Below are 19,330 nucleotides of genomic sequence, written 5' to 3'. Positions count from 1 at the left end.
TGGGAACAGGTGGACACAATCAGGAATCAGGGAAGACAGACTGGTGACACATGAGGAAGCGCAAGGAACCTGAAACGAGAGTTATTTTCCAAAATGAAACATGAAGTCACAAACAAACATTGAGACAGGACAAAAACCCAACTTGACATACAGGTGTGACAGCAGCATTCACATGCATCTTCTAGAGCACAGAATCCCACTGAATATTTTATGCAGCGGCAATAAAATCATTTTCTAAAAAGGTTTTATATGTTCTTTTATGAATTACTTTAGGCACCTTTGATTTCACAGTTGAAGCGACAATATTGTGGTCACTGAAGCCCACAGGTACCGACACAGCTTTAGAACATTTTTCAGAACAATTTTTAAAAAAGTGATCAATACATGTTGACGTGATCATTCTGTCCCTATTGACAGTAATTCTGGTGGGTACATCTATGACTTGAGATAAGTTGCATAATGTGGCTGCATTACTCAACTTCCTTTTCAATGTACAATTACTGGACAACCAAGAATGTAAATATCATTGTCATTATCAGTTACATTCTCCAGCATCATGCAAATGTTATTCAGATATTCAGCATTAGAGCATGGTGACCCATAACAACAGCATGTCAATATAGGTTTCAGATGTGGGATATGAACTTGGAGCCATAAGGGTTCTACTCCTACTACACCGAGATTGTTCCTTTTGTAAGCTGGAATATGATTTTGAATGTAGAAAGCAGTACCTCCCCCATACCTGTCTCTGTCCAATCTAAATACATTGTAGTCTTGAATTGAAACCGCTGCATCCTCTATGGCTTCTTCCAAGTGAGTCTCTGACACAGCCACAATATGAATATCATTTTCGTGTTAAATAGTTCATAGCTCTTGAACCCTGTTCTTTAATCTACAGACGTTTAAATGAGCAAACTAAACCTTTTTTCGGTAGTTTAATAGATATTAAAGAAAAAAAGAATAAGGAATTAAAGCAGCAAGCAGCGTTGGACGGGTCCTCGCTACTGCTACTCAGGGATAACCAGGACATTCTGATGTGCCATTTTACAAATTAAAGCCTCTCGAAATGCCACCTTCGTTTTTTACTGGATACTAGAAAATTTGATTTTCTGTTACCAGTAGGTGACTTGATTCAACTTTACATCTCTTCAGGCCCAAAGTCTCATCAAACATGTGTAAATTGGAAAGAATCCTAGGATGTGGAGTAGAGTTACAACGGTTTAGTTGTTCTTAGCGAATGATCAACTTTGCCGATTATCCGATTCTTAAAATATTCACAGTGAAGCATTATCAAGGTCTTAACTCTCGGCTAAGAAATGTTGAGCGGGATCAGATTAACCTTTAAGGTGCATAACCTGTGAGGAGCAGGGTGTAAGATAAAAGACATCCAGAGACTTTGGCTACATTGGCTTTAATCTCATCTACTTCTCGCTGGGTGAATGAATACTGTCCTTGATCTCCTGTACACTTCTGTTCATGGAGTCAAGACGCTCGTTGGCGGAGTCCAGAATCACCCGGACAAACCTATTAAAGGTGTCCGTTTGTCTGTCCAGTATCTCCACGTAGTGGGCTTTCTGCCGTGTCAGCATTTGGTTGATCAGCTTTCTGACAGAGACCATGGTGACCAGCTCAGCCTCCTCTTCAGCCGGAGATGTTGACAGTTTTCACAACTGTGTTCAACTAAGAAGTGCAATGCAGTGGGCATGGTCCATTATATGTTTAGACTTTGATACGGGCCTATTAAATATAGATGGCGGGCCGCTGTTGGCCCGCAGACCGTAGTTTATACACACTTGTCCAAAATGGTGCTTCAGTAGTTATGGTTGTAGGTCCTACCTTATATCAGAATCAGAAGGGATTCATTGCCATGAAGGATACACATACAGGAATTTGTCTTGGTGATTGGTGTGATATAAGAATACAATAGAATAAAATAAGATAAAAATATGAAAGCCAAAATGTAATATTTTTCTGTCTTGGCAGACCATGGCAATCATTATCGGCAAACTTCAAATAACTTCCTGTGCTGGGTTAACCAGAAGTCATTGTTTAGCATGCTGAAAAAATATGTGGTATTTCATGTAGAAAAAATAGTATTGCCTGTATCATGTAAATTGAATGCCTAAATTTTGAGCTGCAAACACCTGATCACAGTTATCCGGTTACAAGAAATGTTTTCAGACAAACCTGGCAGCGTTAGACTATAACCTTGGCAATGCAGCTTTAACATGCTGGGTGATACTAGGAATGGCTTTTGGTTTTTGGCACGCAATCCCTTTTGGCACGACACCAATAATTCCCACCAGACATCATACGACCCATTTGTGCCTGCTAATGAAATTTGGGCTTTCATATAGTTGAGGTGATTCCCTAAATCTAAGAACAAATCTGAAGAAAAAACAAAGGGGGCTCCTGTCTACTCCCATAACTGCTTCACAGATGTTTTGTGTTTCCCCCACACAAACATCTGGTCTATATTTGGTCTTTGGTACCACGTGGTACCAACGTGGAACTCACGTTGAATATCAAATATATGCAGTGTAAAATAACAACTAATATGGAATATATTTCATAAACATAATGTTAAGACCATTTTCCTTATTTGACCATTGATTTAAGCGTTATTTCTCATTATGATAAAAAAAATTGTAGCATTAGTTGCACAAGATTAAAGACAGGAAACTGCAGGTAAAACTGTAAACATTTTAATAAAGAATACATGAATGGATGCCATAATACAGATACAGTGGAGTATAGTATTACAAAAGAAACACAGGATTTTAATTAATATTTCAACCTGAGATATTCGACATTGTACTGATTCAGACATTTATGATTGAAATTATGGTGTTTGCATCTACGAAGACATTCAGACATTTAAATAAAGATTCAATCTTTTTAATGATTTAGTGCATTCATTCAGTATATTATAAAATAATAAAGTTGCTGTCAGTGATTAAGGCACAAATGGCTGAAAGTATAAAAAAAAACTGTATTCCAAATGAAATAACGCACATGGGACATATACTGAGTTTAACTTAGTAATTGTCAGGTTGACATCCTGCATTTTATCATCAGGTAGGTGAAAGTACTGTTAGTCAAAAATGTCAAATAAAAAAAAAAAGTAAAAAGCATATGATGGGACGCAATTTTAAAATAAGATTCTGTGTGGCACATTAAAAAAAATCAGATCGGAAGACATGACTGTAATTACCGCTTGTTGCCACGGTTGCCGCCAGAGAGAATAAAATGGGGATCAAGGAGATTGTAACTTTGAGAAACAATTAAAACAAAAATAATCAGGGTGTAAGTGTGATAAGCACAGACGAAACATCAGATTGTACCGTTGAATCCCATCATTACCTCCTCAGAAAGCATCAGACACACAGAACCTCTCTCCCTCTGTCTGTCTCTCTCACAAACACACCTCATGGCTCAAAGAGGACCGGCTGCATCCGGATGAAGGTAAAGTTGTAGAACTGCGGCAGACCCTGGTGGCTCATGCTGCTGAATTTATCCCAAAAGAACGGCGGCAGTCCGTCCTGAGTCGTTGGCCCGTTCACTGCCTCCGCCCGGAAGTCCCCAGCCATGTGGAAATCTGTCACCTGGAAAGAGAACATGAACCAGACCACAGCTGAGCTCAAAGCCATTTGAATTCACGGGTGATGTCTATCAATAATGAGCACTTGGGTACCTTGGTGTCATAGCAACCTCCCGGTGTAGGGTTCACTGGATTTAGGTCATTACGGCAGCAGATGGTCTTGCAGGGGTCCCCCTTGGAGTATGGATCCTTCTTGTAGTCTGAAAACCACCAGACAAACAACAACGGGAACATTAAATATGTGGCTACAAGTCCTCTTCTCTGCTGATAAGTAACTCGTTATACAAAATCAAGATGACTATGACTGACGATGCTTCACGATTACTTGGGGAAGCACGCTTATTCGGTTAACAAACATATCAATGGGTTTGTTTGTATCTTACACACAGAGCCACTCACCGTTAAACCTCATAATGTGCTTTAAGGAGTCCAGGTCCTTGACGTCAGCCTGGTCACGACGGAAGATCTTGGCTCTGGGGCAGAGATCGTAGGAGAAGTCTTCTCCATATTCCTCCCACATTTGACCATAACCACTCAGCGTGTAGATCTTGTGGTGGAAAGGAACGTTGTAGGACGGCCAATAACCTTCGGTCGGCGAAGGCAGAAGGAAGATCAAACTCTTCAAACGTTCAAATGAAACAACTACCTTAGAAAAACAGGATGAAATGATCTGTTGTCACCTCTGCGCAGAGCCTGCGTCTGGTCAGAGTACTCCACCAGGCCTGGGATCTGCTCCACCACGGTCAGAGCGCCGTCATCCAGACTGTGGCCCAGCTTCACTCGGCTCCTGTCCAACACCATGTACTGGTTGTTGTAGGTGCCTACACAAGTAGAGCCAGAGATGTAGTCTTTTAGCGGCTAGTGTTGCCTCAAACCTCTGGACGGGGAGCCGGCTGAGAAGGTCTGGTGAGTTCACTTCTTTCCGGCTCCACTTCCTCACAGCCAACCGAATCAAAATCACTTGATTTAACTTTGTTTTACTGATTTTCTTGAGATGAAAGTGTCTTTACTGTTATTTACCTAATGATTCATGTTGTATTTCGTTGTCTCTTTTAGAATAATTTGTGGCGGCGTGTTGGTAAAAATCTACAACCACTAACCTGAGTTGTGCATGGAGAATGTTTTTGCCCACTCTTCCCCGGTCTTTGCCAGACTGTGAGCCAGCCTGACCCGCTGCCATGCCAAGAGGCTGTTGGGAGTGACTGTCCCGAAGAGGGAAGTGTTGAAGACATTGTTGGTGGTCTGGGTCATCATCAGACCACTGCCCAAGAGGTAGAAGTCATCCAGAGACACAAGGAAGCCTGAAGAAGAAGATTAAGCAGAGACCATTAAAGACATACTTCACAAACAAGCCTGTTTAGTGGAAAACTGATTGCAAATTGCTACAACTCCTCGTTATCGTTGAAGAACTGTCGCCATGGAGAAGGCCCGGGGCCGTCATACCTGGGTAGCTGCTGAAGGACAGTTTCCCGGTGGCTGTGTGGGGCTCGGTGATGTGGAAATCCCAGTGTTTGTAGATCCGCATTGTAGCAGCGTACGTGTACCAGCTGGAGTGGGCAAACAAGAGGTTCTCAAAGCCGGGCATCATCTGGAGGGGGAGAGGGGGGAGAAAACCGTCAAGTGTGGCGTTAGACTCCATTGTCAACGCGGTACCTTGTGTCAGCAGAAATGACCGGGATTTGTGTGAAAGGAATCAGATTTTGACACTGCACCTAAGTGCCTAACTTCATGCAAAGACTCAAATTATCATCAACGTGAGTGTGGCAGTGCGTCATCTTTAAGCTTTCTCACCTTAAGGGCTGTTTGGTGTGGACCAATCATACAACATCTCAGTAAATTACAGGAAAATTTAAATAAAACCATAGAAAACAAGTTGAGTTTTCTATTCAATGCCATAAAACAAAAAATGTCATCTTTGTTTTCAGTGTAAATATGAACTTACAAAAGCTACTACAGATATTGTTGACTTTAATTAATCAATTACTGAATTCAATGAAGTAATTAGTAAGTAATTGAATTACTGCTGGTGAAGCTACATAATCAGTTGTAATTCAAGTATGTGTGATGCTAATTTAAAAAATGAAATACATGGAGAACAAATACTTTGTAATCATAACTTGAACCACAAACAATAATTTTCAGCTACCAGTGATTCATAAAATGCCTCTGGGAGCACTGCACCCTGTATGGTGGCGGTCGCAGAGGAAAAACACTTTTACAGTCAAAATTCTTCACTAATGCAAAGACAGAGGCGGCCCGGTGGTGTGGTGTTTAGAAGATGGTCCCTGGTTCAAAACCACCCAGCAGCCGCTCTGTGTGGAGTCTGCATGTTCTCCCCGTGTCTGTGTGGGTTCTTCCCACAATCTGAAGTTGCTTTTGTGTTGTTTTTAAATTTAGTACAATTAAGGAAAGCTGATATTTTACTAATGTAAGACGCATGTTGTGCACGGGAGCTTTAAGGGACAAAATGACTGCACATGTTTTGACCTCTGACCTTGATGAGAGCAGAACAGTGTCCCATCCCTGGAAGTTTGAATCCCCTGTGTGGAGGGTTGGAGGTGGGGACCAAGGATGGGATGAGATCCAGCAGGTCTCCCACTGCGTTCAGGAACTGGACGGCAAACAGGGACAGCGGCTATGCGAAGGAGGCCAGTTAAAAAGTTTGTCAGAAAATGAAAAAGAGCAGTAGCGTTGCTTTTATAGTGAGACAGCCAGTGATACGCTTCAAAATACTGAAATCATGAGCTATTAAGGGCCATTTCTTACAAACCTGATCTATTAACAGTATGGCCCCACAACAATCCATCACTTGGCAGAGCAGTATTTAAAGCAGTTATATGGATACTGTGGAATGGATACGTGGAATGTATGGTTTCCATTAGACTCAGATTATTCCCTTTCCCTGGTAATGTTATGAGTCCTTCTCACCGTTTTTCCCTGTTTCTTTGCCCAGTGTGCGACTCCTGCTTGCAGTCCATCCATCTGAGCCACGATGAAGCCGGTGTGTTTCCACAGAGGGTCGGAGCTCTTGTTCAGTTTGACTTGCTCTCTGGTCCACGCGTCTTGTTTCCTACATTATACACATTTACTGTAAAACCCATAAAAGTAAAGAACCAAACACTGAGCTCATGACCAAATACTTTTATCAAGCGGACTTGAACAGAGGAAACATCTTGTACTATTAAAACAACCCAAAGCTTCTCTCTGCTTTCTTTTTCCTGCTCAATTGTACAGTGTTTTAATTTTCAGGAACGGACTACCTGCCATTATGGGAACCTTACAAGGTTTAATATCTGGCCCAAGCCTGAGCTAAACTGAACAACTCTGAAAAGAGGATATGAGAGATTGTGACACTGCTGTGGGAATCAGATTGTGTACTGTATGTGACTTTAGCAGGAAAACGGAATAGACTCACGCCATGAAACTCTGAACTGGGCTGAGGATCTTTGGGTCGTGGATCAGCTGCGGATACATGTTGGCATAGTGGTCCATCATCTGCCTGATGAGAAAAGGATCGAATGAATACTAAAATACTTTAATCAGAATGACAAATATACAGCATTTTACAATGCCAAAACAACATGTTTGATAATGTCTGATCGGTGAATAGGTATGAGCCTGACGGAGGCTGACCGAAGGTGATGTAAAAGGTCAAAGCTCATCAAAGTTCCTCTTTCTCTCTCTCTGAACAGACCATACTATTAACGACCAACCAATCTCCTGAATGATCACTGATATCTGCATGACAGCACATCCATCACACTTACTGGGCGGTGAGAAAGCCTTCAAGGTATCCAGCCAAGAAGAAGGTCACCTCGTCGGTTTCAGGGGTCTCCCCATACCCAGCACGGATCTCCAGGACACTCCAGCCTGTACTTGACAGGGTGTCATTCAGATAACCGTATGCATCTCCTTCCTTCTCCAGCACCCCTTCCTTCAGCAGGACAACCTTGTGTTGGGGGTCCCAGTACACTGTGGCTGCTGTCATCTCTGTTAATACACCACACAGCATTGCAGAAAGAGGTCGTGAACAAAGCAAAATAACAATACAAGGTCACAACTGTCAAGTAGGCAGCTGGCTGTAAAATATGAATTGGTCATATTGACTAGAATATAAGTAAAGTCATATGTGCAGCAGATCTCCTAATACCTTTACTAATTACATGGCAGCATTGTGTTGTAAATGTTCTTTCGGCTTGAGAAACATCTACTAAGGAACATGAAGTCTTGTGACCCACAAGTTCATTAAAAATAGCCCAGTCTGTATGTCTGAGTTCCGTGTTTCTCGTCTTCTGCCGTCCAAATGCTGTGACATTTGCATATTTTGATTTAAGTGAACTGATTTAAGTATAGAAAGGTGAAGGTCAAAGATAAACATGTCAGAGGCAGAAGCCCTGCTGAGTGTGAGGATTCACCCTTAATCTTAAACAGCTAAAGAAAACAGCCGATTCAGCTCAAGCGGTCATTTCAGACACCACTTAAATCATAGTCAGTCACTTTTATACAGAAGTGCATGCATGCGGACTCACAGCGAACCTTTTGAATGTTAAAGCCTGAATAGATCAGGACGCAACAACCCGTGATTTCGTTTCCACTCGCTTACTTACTGTCAGCAGAAGAGGTCGTTGACACAGAACATAACAGGAGGACGTAAAGCGTCTTTTCTAAAAACATTGCTCTGTAAATTCCCTTAAAAGCAGAAAAAAAAGAAGAAAAGAGACGCGGGTCGATCAAATGTGGCTCAAAGCGGAGAGGCAGTCCGATTTATGGAGGAAGGAAAGTCCAAGTAAACCTGCGTGTAAACCGAGCGGAGCGCTTCCTGATTGGCTGCAGAGCCGAAGGAAAGGGAGTAACATCATGTCCTCTGGGAGGGATTTGTTATTGAAAATGAAAATTACACTTTGCACTAAATGTCACAAAAAATGTTATTTTTCAACCATTTTATTATTTTTCCATTCTCAAAAGACGGAAAACGGGTCACCCCAGATGGGACTCGAACCCACAATCCCTGGCTTAGGAGGCCAGTGCCTTATCCATTAGGCCACTGGGGCTACGCGGCTAAAATAACGCACCATGAGGGAATTTATAAGATAGCTAAGGTAACAGTTGTAATACAGTAGCTCATTGTGATTTAATTCATTCCAGTTATTCAGGAGAAGACAACAATAAACAAAAGGCGTCTTTTTTTTAAATTTATTTCGACACATAGTGTAGTTGTGGTTGACTGCAGGATACTGTTATCGGATGCGATGCTTCCCCCTAGTGTTCCCAATAGTAAATCATCAAAACGCAAAGTCATCTTATCCTCCTGAAGGCAACAAGGAGTGACAGACTATAAATAGAATCACATTTTCCAATTATAACCTTTTACATATATTTTATATAAATTATAACTTTATAAATTAAGTGGAAATAAAAATGAAAATGACAGTTGTTACACCCTTTCCCTTTGTACATAGTTATTTACATTAACGTTTGTGTTGCTTCATCGACTATGACGCTCTGCGAGGCTTTTGCGTGTCCACCACCTTTCTCTTTAAAAGCAGAAACACTACCAAAGTCATCAATGGAATGAAAAGAAGACATGCTGTCGACGATAAGAGTTTCAGCTGTGTTACAAGAAAAAGCTAATTTGACCTTTAAACAGGCAGTTTTGCAAGAGGTGAAAGAGATTGAATAACAAAATAAAACTAGACTTTGGTTGTGAAGCTTTTCAGAGTTAAACACTGTGGAAAGTAGCAGGCTCTCACTTGTGAAGATACTAAAATATGAATATGACAGTTTCATATTACAAACTTCTTCAGATATTATCTTAAACATGACCTTCAGATGTATCCAGTAGTGTCAATTACCATGTGTTAAAGCTGAGGAGAAAGTTTCACGTTTAACCACAACATAACATTTAAGATAGCTAAATAAATCCCTGTTCACAATATTTTTGTAGGAAAGAAAAACAAAGCTACTATCAAGATATAACGTTAAGAATCCACAATGACATGCAGCCCAGGCCTGTCAGGCTTCACTGGGAGCTAAGAAGGCACACCTCATAATCTCAGAATGTCATGATCTCATAAACCTATTCTGCCGCATTAAAGCCTCTCCAGAGCGTTCTGATCCAAACACAATTGCCATCTGTTAGTTGTGTCTCTCTCACAGTCATTAAGCAAAGCCCTCGACTGTGGAGGAGACATTAAAAAGCAGTATTTGATATTTTAAAGACAAAGTTTTACAGTCAAAAGTGGGACAATAAATGCAAAGCATAGCTGTTGATTTGAGAGAATCCCGCGAAGGATTGACGACCAAAAGAAGAACATACAGCATCATTGCAGCCATTTACTCCACCGCAAAGACTGCTGCTCAGTGAGTGCATTGCCATTAAATGCAAGTGAAGAACAGTTGTCACGCACAAACACACACAAACACGCGCACAAACTGTCATTCATCATCGATGAGTTTCTCAGCTCCATTCTCTGCTTGTCTCTCTGTACTGCCCCCTCCTTCCTCTCCAGCTCCTCCCTCCTCCTCCTCCTCCTCCTCGTCCTCCTCATCTCCGGCGTAGGACATGGACTGGCTGCCGTAGTTGATGGTGGTGCGGGAGAGGTCCACTTCAATGGGGAAGACATCCGCCTCCTTGAGGACGGCGTAGCACTCGTCATAGTAATGGGACATGCCTGAGACGAAGCGCTGCAGCTGGAACACAATGTCCTGGACTGTAGGGGACAGAGTGGACTGTTAGTGGACTGAGAGCAAGTGTTGGCACAAATAAAAAATAAAAAACGTGAAGAGAGTGAGCAAGAATAGTTAGAAAACGGGGGTTAGAAATATTATTTACTGTGAGGTTTTCTAATTGAGGGTCATGAGATTAAATTGCTAAATGTCCGTACGAAATTAAAATGGCTTCTATGGTCGTCCACAGGCAGAATTTATCTTCATATTACCAGTCTCAGTTTTTCCGTAACAATATCTTTACATTTCTTTGTCCGTTTTTGCAGACAAAATCCCCAAAAATGAAACAAAAAAACAAGACATCCAAGCACATTTTGGCAAAAACTAGGTTAGTGTCCGAATTCCTCTCAAAAATCACAGATTTAAGTGAACAACTGACTGTTAAAATGTGCTTGACGTGGGGCGTGAGGGACAGACATGGTCTCATGTCCAGTGAATGGAGCAACCGATCGGACAGACGTATCGCTGCAGCACTGTTCCACTCTGCAATTGACTGATAAATCAATAAAATAAATCAAAAATAACACACGGCTGAAAAAAGGCCAAAAAATAACAACAGACCGTGTTTCTGGTCCAGCAGCTCTATCTTCTCCAAAACGTCCTTCCTCATCTTGGCAAAGCGGGCGCGGGCCTCCTGCCGACACCGCAGCACCAGGCGGTATTCATAGTTGCCGGTGCTGACTCGGTACAGAGGCTCCCCCATGGCCTGAGGGAAGTTAGTCACGGCTTCAGATAACACGAGCGCAAGAGTCCTCCGAGAGATTAAAGCAACCAGTCAAACTCACAATACTGCTGTATTCTTCATCATCCATCTCCTTCACCTTCAGGCAATACGACTGAAAGACACAACGGATTCTTACAGTCGCTCTGTAGACGGACAGTGAACTGAACTGCTACTGAGGACACCGTGAGTGCCGCTGCCTCACCAGATATTCAAACTTCACATCCAGGTACTTGCGGATGGTGAGCTTCGTGTCGGGTATGGCCTTGTGCAGGTACGTGTTCAGGTCGTGGAGCATCTGCACAGCCAGACATGATGTGTGGAGACGTCAGACCCGGCAGTCAGGTCGTGAGATCCACACGAGAGACACACAATAAAACACCGCCGTGATGGAATAACTCCCATTCCATACCGTTAATAACAAAATCAGTTTGATCGGAGAGGAAACAATCGGACTTCGATCTGTACTCACAGGTTTGATGGTCTTCAGCAGCTGAATACCGTATTTCTCGATGCTGCGGTGAGCATCGGCGAACTTCACGAAAGCCTCGCTGGCCGCAGCCTGCGGCTCTCGCACCCCGATGACAGAGAAGACATCGCCGAACCCTGGAGGGGCAGATGTTCGAGTCAGACACGCCACTCGCTAAAGCGCAGACAGGTACAGATACATTAAGATGAAATGCTTTTTTCTTTTCTTTCATTTTTTGAACCGAGCGACTCACCTCTGTGAGTTTGAGAAAGCTCAAAGAAAGCTCTGAGCAGTCTCTTTGTGTGCTCCATCAGGCCTACGAGCAAACACAGCAATGAGACGCAGGTTTGAATCTCTGTAGGAAAACACTTGAACAGAGTGCATCAGATCGAAACGTCACGGTATCGGTTTCATTACGTTTCACGCTGTGCTAAAATACTTTAGTCCATCGATTGCCAGCTTCGGAGTCGTTTTATTCTTTACCTTTATAGAGCTCTGCTGTTTTCTCCAGCTCCTCCAGTCTTTTGACCAGTCCATCTATAAAAGTAAATCCACTCGAGTTGAGCCTCACATCTATCCACTCAAATGCACGAGTGCATAAACAGTATGCTCATAATAACAATAACAACAATCCCACCGTTGCATAGAATAGCTCTGCTGAGTCCGAGAGCATCTGCTGTGCCGGAGCTCATATTCTCTACCAGCCGATGTTTGACTTTTTTTAACACTGAAAGACAAAGCAGGTGTGTTTACTGGGGGAAAAGTTATTGTGATAGAAAGGTAGGAAGCAACTCAGAGCATTACAATGCACCAGCCACCTGCAGGTAAATAAGCAAACAATGAGCCACTGCTAATAGAGGCGATACCTATATCCAGTGACTTCCCCTGTTTGGGGTCCGCCTGCAGTTTGTTGTAGTGGATTACTGCTTCTCCCTGTGAAAACACAATCCATAGATACACAGTAAAAATATTGTATTTAAAAGTAAACAATCTCTAGGTGACAAAGAATTGTTGTCATTAATTGGATTTGATGTAAATCTAAAATTGAACCAGTCAAATACATTGTTGTAATCTATTACATGAGGCCAAACTGTGTGATCCTTCTGTGCAAACTATTCAAGCTCCACGGTGCTGACGCTAAAATTCATACGCACAATAATGTGCCCTGAATGGGAAACAGCAACACATTCTAATCTTTAAATCCCACGTTGGACCCCTTCTTTAATCCGTGAGGCAGTCAAGCCAAGTCATGGAATTTTGCTGGGGGGAGAACAATGGATGCCAAAAAAAACCACAGCAACCACCCAGCATGGTGACGTTTTACTAAACTCTGGTGGTTCTGAACTCTGCAGCACTACTTTCCAAGCCAGCGAAGTCCCCTTTTTGTAGACTGAAGGTAGCTTCACATGCACAATCGGCAAACTTTTGGACGATTTGCTGATAAATCTTCAGCCAGTGTTGGACGCAGAAATGTAAGTAATGTTTATTTTTTCTAAACAAATCTATCCATCGCCATATGTGCTTATATTTTACTTATGAACTCAATAAAAGTTATTGTTATGAATCTATATTGTATATCCAAAACATTGAGGAGACATCTGATCATTTCCTGGTGGGAGATTTGAGTACCTGTACAGCTTGAATCATCTTGGCCACCTCCACTTTGGTCTTTCCCTTCACTGGTTTCCCATTCACGCCTGTGATTTCATCCCCTGCTGCCAGTGTCCCGTCCAGAGCTGCCGGGGTGTTATCAAAGACCTGCAACAAGAAACCACGTTAAAACGGTACAAACAACACAGAACCACTGGATGTTCTTACATTTGATACTTCACAGAAATGTTCAAATCAATTGATGTGTACATACCTGGACAATGTAGAGACAAGGGCAGTACTGGGCTCCCCCCCCGATGCTGATCCCAATCAGGTTATTAGCATCTTTCTTCAAACACACCGTGCCTGGTACTGTTGGTATCCCCCTGTAGAAGAGAACATGCACTGAGAGTTGATCCGGGTTTTGCATTCTAACAAGTACAAGTTTATAGTACAAAAGTTCATACACATTTATTTCAGTAATGAGAGGAAAAGGGTTTGGTGATATCATGTCTCCAAATGTTTGGATTAGTCTCATGTGTGAACTGAATATTTAAAAACTCACACACTGAATGGCGCAAATATTATAAACGTAGAAGACGTAATTGTGACTCACAGTTTGTCCTCCTCCAATTCATAATCCATGTCTGTGAACATCGCTGGACCTGTGAGTGATTACAACAACATCAACAACAACCTTGAAGTGAAATACTGTGTGACTCTACCGTTCCGTTGGATAAGACGAATACAAAAACGACAAAACTGTTTTATGTTAATTCGGTCCCTCAGAACAGGTGATTTAAAGTGAGCTCATTTTGGTGGGAAATACAACACTGGTATCAGATTTGGTCCTATAATAAAGACAGATGATGCCGGTTTGATTGATTTTGGAGCAGAGCAGTAAGTGGAAGGACCTTCATGTCGCTGCTGCAGCAGTGAACAAACAGCTGTTTTACTTTCAGTGCATTCGAGATAAAGTTAATCCGTGTTGGCCAGTTAAATGAGTCTGAATATGCGTAATAATAGTTGAACTGCGTGCCACAATCGATGCGGTAGAAAGTAATGACTGATATATTTATTTGTAGTGACGGAACCTAATATAAAAATGCTTGCTAACACTAGCTGCTAACGTTAGCTTCTGTAACGGTGGTCTATTTGGAACAGGAAACATAACGTTACGCCGTTAACGGTTTACCTTTATTTGACTCTGAACTACTTTGGCATGAATATTTCCTTTATTATGCAAACAAAGCACAAAGTCTTTTTTAAATCGCTCCCTTTAGTGGCGATTATCTTAATTTCTGGATCCAGTTGTAGTTCCTCTATTTACTTTCTTCTGTCACTTCCGGAAGCATTGCGGAAGTTGTTGTAGGGAAAGACCTATTTATTTTCAGAATAATAGAGACATCTGTAAATGTGCGCGTAAATAGCTTCGTCCGGTAGTACTTTCAAACTCCGGTGCCAAAACAAAATATTCGAAATAAAGTAACAGAAGGTTCACAAAAGTAATCAAGTGTATTATAAAAACACGGTTTTTTTGCCGCTAAAAACAAGGAAAAGCAGTTATTGTCGTGTTGCTACACAAGCAAGCGCGTTTTAGTCATATTTATACATACTGCCCCCCCAGCGGACTACTTCTTGAACTACACATCATTATTTAATTGTCGTTAATGCCAAAATGAAAGCACTTCGGATATATGCTTTCAAACGAAAAGCGATCAGGCTCTCCACTTGGCGACCGCTGTAGCATTGAAGATGAGGGAGATCTGCATGTGCCATTTAATAGAAATGTTTCCCTGTGACAATAGTGATCAACACGAGGCGTTAGCCTGCAACTGCCACTCAGTAAAATAATAAAGAGCGTTAATCAACAAAACACACAAAGAGCCATTTATTACTTCTTTTTTCATTATTTATTATTAATTGTAATTAATTGTTATTAATTATCCACCACAGAGAGCAAGCATGGCGAGGTTCTTTAATTTATTGGATCAAGTTAACAGATTTAAAACAGGGACAATATATTGTAGTATTGTTTTTGCACCAATGTAATCAGTAATGTATTGCTGACCTTTGTCAACATATACAACGGCTTCCAATCAACACATATTTAAATAGATCTTGGAAGAGTAGTTTATCTATTTGACTAAATTAGTTTAACAGCTTTGGTTAAATAGAGCAGTGCTCTGCATATAAAGGGCTCCCTGATTTTCATGGTGATCAACACGCCAATTTCTATCGGTAGAACGACCTTTGTCTGAATCCTTTGTGCTTCACACTATAAATTGGGGGGGAAATTCCATGTCAGCCTCTTTTCTTTTTGTCTTCTAAGGAAGACGACCACTTGTGTGCCGAGAACATTTTTTCAGCTCTTCCATTTGCTCCTGGACTGTCCAGCGACAAAGACCCCAAAACCAGCATGGTAACTCAGACTGCTGCTTCTATTTCATCTTTGCTTCTGTAATTTGTCAAATAAAAGTACCATTATAGCATCTGACTTTTAATTTCTAATTAAATTGTTTTTATACCCAAACTAAACGATTGTGTTTTTCAGCAACTTGAATTGAAGAATGTGAATATAAGAGCTGGAGATCAGCTGAAAGTCAAGGGTGTAATTCCGCATGATGCTGAGAGGTGAGACAACCACACCGTGGTATTATTATTATTATTATATTTGTAATGGCATTAAATTAAATGGTGATTTATGCTGACACTTCAATATCATTGCACAATCTTTGATCCACTCAGATTCGAGATTGACCTCGGCTGTGGTGCAGAGGACCTCGCCCTGCACTTTAACCCTCGTTTCCATGATGACACCGACGGAGCCGTTCTTGTTTGCAACTCAAAGGCTGCTGGTTCTTGGGGCAGTGAGAAACGGGAAACACACAACCCCCTACACAGGGGCACAGATGTTAAGGTGAGACAATCTGACTGAAGAAAGTGACAATGTGTCTAATTTTAAAAAAAGAAAAGAAGCTGTGAAAGGTTTAGCGGGGATTGTTTTGGTTTCAACGCTTAATGGGTCCATTCACCCCCAATCACAAGATGTCTCCTGGTTGGAAAAGTTTTCGAGATAAAATGCTGCTGAAAATGAAAGATTTGACTCTATTTTTTTTATTTAAGATGGTGTTGAAGCTGACTGGAGACATGTTTGAAGTGGAGCTTCCTGATGGACAAGAAGTACAGTTTCCCAACCGGGGCGGCATGGACGTCATCAGCTACATCAAAATCGCAGGGGACTTCAAACTGACTTCTCTAAAGATCTGCTAAGAGACACTTGTTGTTACTCATGCATGTCATGTTTATGAAATATAGATCACTATGATAAGTAGATTTTCAGTCAATCGAAAAAGTACTATTATCTAAAAGTGTCCTGTTGTGCACAACAATATTAAATGTTAAAATTCAATTAATCTTTGCTGTCTTTGATGGGTTGAGGCTTGCTCCTGATCTTTGAAAAATGTCCTACTGACTCTAACTTTACATCCAGTATCAGTCTGATCGAGTGAGGGTAGCAGTCGAACCGAGACAACAAATCACTCCTAAACCAGTAACAGCCCGCTGAGATGACGTCATTATGAGCACTGACCACGATTACTCGACACACACACACACACACACACACACACACACACACACACACACACACACACACACACTGCTGTGCCTTGCTCTTACATGGAATCCTACAATTAAAGACAAACACCATAATCTACTGACCGTTTTAAAAGTTTGAACGTGAAAAAGGTTGTTTCACCCCAAATGGAAAGGTGTGTGTGTGTCTGTGTAAAAAATAAAAAAGTGAGACTGAAGTAGATATTTTAATATATGTTTAGTATGAAATATTTCTTTCATAGCATTTATTTTTGAGCAATTCAAAAACAGGAAGGAGAAGAACTGCACATTTAACCAAATTGCTCAAATATACCTGTTATAGTTGGGGAAAAAGTCTTACCAGGATCTGTTTTTTTTGTTCCACGTGGGGCAGAGCTGTTGTGGAAGGAAGAACCTGCAGTACCTCTCCTTCACACTGAGGGTGAGGGGGGAGTCAGCCGGTGGTTGATGGAGCTGTAAAGAGCAGCCACGGCACTTATCTGCAACGATATTGTTTTAAATAAGAGTGCAAAAGTAGAAATAAAATTGACACTTTTCCCAAGGCTTTGAAAAGAGTTCATGTTTCTAAATAATATATTTCATTGTACACATATTTATACATCATTATTAATATATCCTCTATATGTATTTTTGGCCAGTAATGTTACTTGCCATTGATGCTGATTGGTGGATTCTCACTGGGAATTTCTTAAAGTTATGTTTGCCTCTGTTTAAAGTCAATACGACCATCCAAGGTATTAAGTGGCTGGGGTTGACTGGTCCATTCAAAGTTAAGAAATCTGTTTTTTGAAATTTCATTGTTTTATTTGTATCTGCTGGGCTTTAAGTTTAAAAGAAAGTGTTCTTTAACAATGTAGAGCTTCTGTGAGCTTTACTTACCGTGGCGATCCTGTGGCAGGCGACAGAACAGTAGCAAGCAAGTTACACCGCTGTAATAGTAAAACAATAGGACATATAGTTTTATAAATACAAATACAATAAATGTTTTGACATCTAATCTCTGTATGCTCTTAGGTGTTGACAATGTATTCACTCAGAAGGTTCATGTTCAAACTCTTTGCTCCAGTCTGGAACCTCCTGAGATCATAAAAACAAATTACAGCTTCTGACTTATCGTGAGATTTTGGAGGGCCAGCGAATGGTTAATTATTGTTAAATAATATCTTGCTAAAATACATGAGGAAAATTTATGCTAATTGATGGACCAACATCTGCAATCCCTTTATGCATGCGTACCTCTGAGTACGAAGCCATTACAAGTTTAAACAGTTAACAAAACGTACTTACAAAACGATAATTTGGCCGTATAACATGTTTTTTTTTAAATCCCATTTTAAGTTTCCTGAAAACCTCAGATAGTTTGAACACACATGTGTTACTCCACTTGAGAAGAACATCGCTATTTGCACATTTCATCCAGACTGTCAATAGCTTCTTGTTTTTTGTAATTCCGCCACTCACTGGGAATTTATCCTCTATCGTGGAATTTTAATTTGTAGTGGTCCTCCAATTACTTTTGAAATTTGCAGACAAACCATTTCCAGTATGTCAGTTTAGACTCATCGAGAGTGATCTTCCAGGAAGCGTATTTCTCTCCAGCTGTTTGATATTTTTTATAAGGAATACCTACTTCTGAATCATGCCTGGTACAGAAACCTCTACCACTAGCAACTAATGCTAGTTGTACAGAAATTGATGAAAAGCTTCTCCGTGCCTCTAGAGAGAAATCCTGTAATCCCAGAGGGGCGATGGAAAGGGACGTTGTGTTTGTCAGGACTGTGATCTTCCATTGTGTTGGTACAAACAGCTGCACAGAATGGACACTTTACCCAGCAGCAGTTACAAAGCTGATCGATGAGGATTTGATCAGGCTTCATTCTGAATTTCTTCGTTTCATCCAGTGAGAGGCTTCTCAACTCTTTGATGATGGATTCAAGACCTTTCTCTATCTCTTCTTTGAGAAAGTCAAAACTGTTCAAGTCCCTGAAGTTTTGACAACAGATCTTGTCAAATGTTAACTTATCTTTGAGCAAACTGGAAAATCTCTCCATCCACATGTCTGGGGGTCCTTTGTGGATTTTGACTTTCTCTGTCGCATCATGTAAAGCTTGACTCACAAGAGTTTTGATGTCACCAACATTTTTCTTGAGTATATTCAGGGCTTTACCTTTGTTGTCTGTGAAGATGTATTTTTGTACTTCCTCTCTCATGAAGTGTTCTACATGCCTCCGTGGGTGTCGGTTGTAGATGATGAAACCATTAAAATCCTCTTTCTCAGCAAGTGACTTCAACACATGTTTCTCCAAGTTCAACCTGTTCCCGTTGAATGCTGGGAAATTGCATCTCTCCAGCGAGATTTATTGCAGTGTTGTTACAAACGGCCTCAACAGTAGAACTCTTCAGCTTATCACAGATCAGTTCTCCAAGCACAACAGCAGATGAGCTTCCTTTGCAGAAGTTCAGGAAAACGCTGTAATATTGCACTTTCTTGCAGTCTACATAATACTGTGCATCATTGTTAATGTTGAATTCCTTGTGTGATTCTGAAATCCATGTCCGTGCTCTGTGAAATACATACAGCGAGAGATGAACTGTGAACTCCTTC

At 41.2% G+C, this 19,330-nt stretch overlaps 3 protein-coding genes, 1 non-coding gene and 1 pseudogene across 4 annotated transcripts; 1 reads left to right on the top strand and 4 right to left on the bottom strand.

Annotated features, from left to right (window-relative positions):
- Positions 1-2,689: 2,689 nt before the first annotated feature.
- Positions 2,690-8,576, bottom strand: plbd1a (phospholipase B domain containing 1a). The gene is made up of 11 exons (XM_040190780.2): positions 8,209-8,576; positions 7,369-7,591; positions 7,017-7,100; positions 6,530-6,671; positions 6,096-6,236; positions 5,045-5,189; positions 4,702-4,902; positions 4,282-4,422; positions 4,001-4,186; positions 3,695-3,801; positions 2,690-3,605 (listed from the first exon to the last, which is right to left on the bottom strand). The coding sequence occupies exons 1-11, from the start codon at positions 8,273-8,275 to the stop codon at positions 3,429-3,431; spliced, it is 1,614 nt and encodes a 537-aa protein (XP_040046714.1). The 5' UTR covers positions 8,276-8,576; the 3' UTR covers positions 2,690-3,428.
- Positions 8,577-8,579: 3 nt separating this feature from the next.
- trnar-ccu (transfer RNA arginine (anticodon CCU)) lies at positions 8,580-8,652 on the bottom strand. Its single transcript has one exon. It is a non-coding gene; the product is annotated as a tRNA-Arg (tRNA).
- Positions 8,653-8,961: 309 nt separating this feature from the next.
- pick1 (protein interacting with prkca 1) lies at positions 8,962-14,488 on the bottom strand. Its single transcript, XM_040190781.2, has 13 exons — positions 14,303-14,488; positions 13,724-13,772; positions 13,382-13,493; positions 13,147-13,275; positions 12,384-12,450; positions 12,155-12,244; positions 12,001-12,054; positions 11,771-11,833; positions 11,521-11,654; positions 11,254-11,346; positions 11,113-11,163; positions 10,889-11,033; positions 8,962-10,311 (listed from the first exon to the last, which is right to left on the bottom strand). The coding sequence occupies exons 2-13, from the start codon at positions 13,762-13,764 to the stop codon at positions 10,037-10,039; spliced, it is 1,254 nt and encodes a 417-aa protein (XP_040046715.2). The 5' UTR covers positions 13,765-13,772; positions 14,303-14,488; the 3' UTR covers positions 8,962-10,036.
- On the top strand, positions 12,569-16,519 carry LOC120827700 (galectin-2). The gene is made up of 6 exons (XM_040190783.2): positions 12,569-12,989; positions 13,240-13,301; positions 15,440-15,529; positions 15,662-15,741; positions 15,856-16,027; positions 16,234-16,519. Exons 3-6 carry the CDS (start codon positions 15,527-15,529, stop codon positions 16,378-16,380), a joined length of 402 nt encoding a protein of 133 aa, XP_040046717.2. The 5' UTR covers positions 12,569-12,989; positions 13,240-13,301; positions 15,440-15,526; the 3' UTR covers positions 16,381-16,519.
- A 1,590-nt stretch (positions 16,520-18,109) lies between these two features.
- On the bottom strand, positions 18,110-19,078 carry LOC120827882 (interferon-induced very large GTPase 1-like; annotated as a pseudogene).
- Between the last annotated feature and the right edge of the window lie 252 nt (positions 19,079-19,330).

This window comes from Gasterosteus aculeatus, chromosome 11 (genome assembly GCF_964276395.1).
Source record: "Gasterosteus aculeatus chromosome 11, fGasAcu3.hap1.1, whole genome shotgun sequence".
In the NCBI taxonomy this organism is placed as follows: domain Eukaryota; kingdom Metazoa; phylum Chordata; class Actinopteri; order Perciformes; family Gasterosteidae; genus Gasterosteus; species Gasterosteus aculeatus.
Note: the sequence above shows the minus strand (reverse complement) of the source record. Positions and strands in the feature narration are given on the sequence as shown.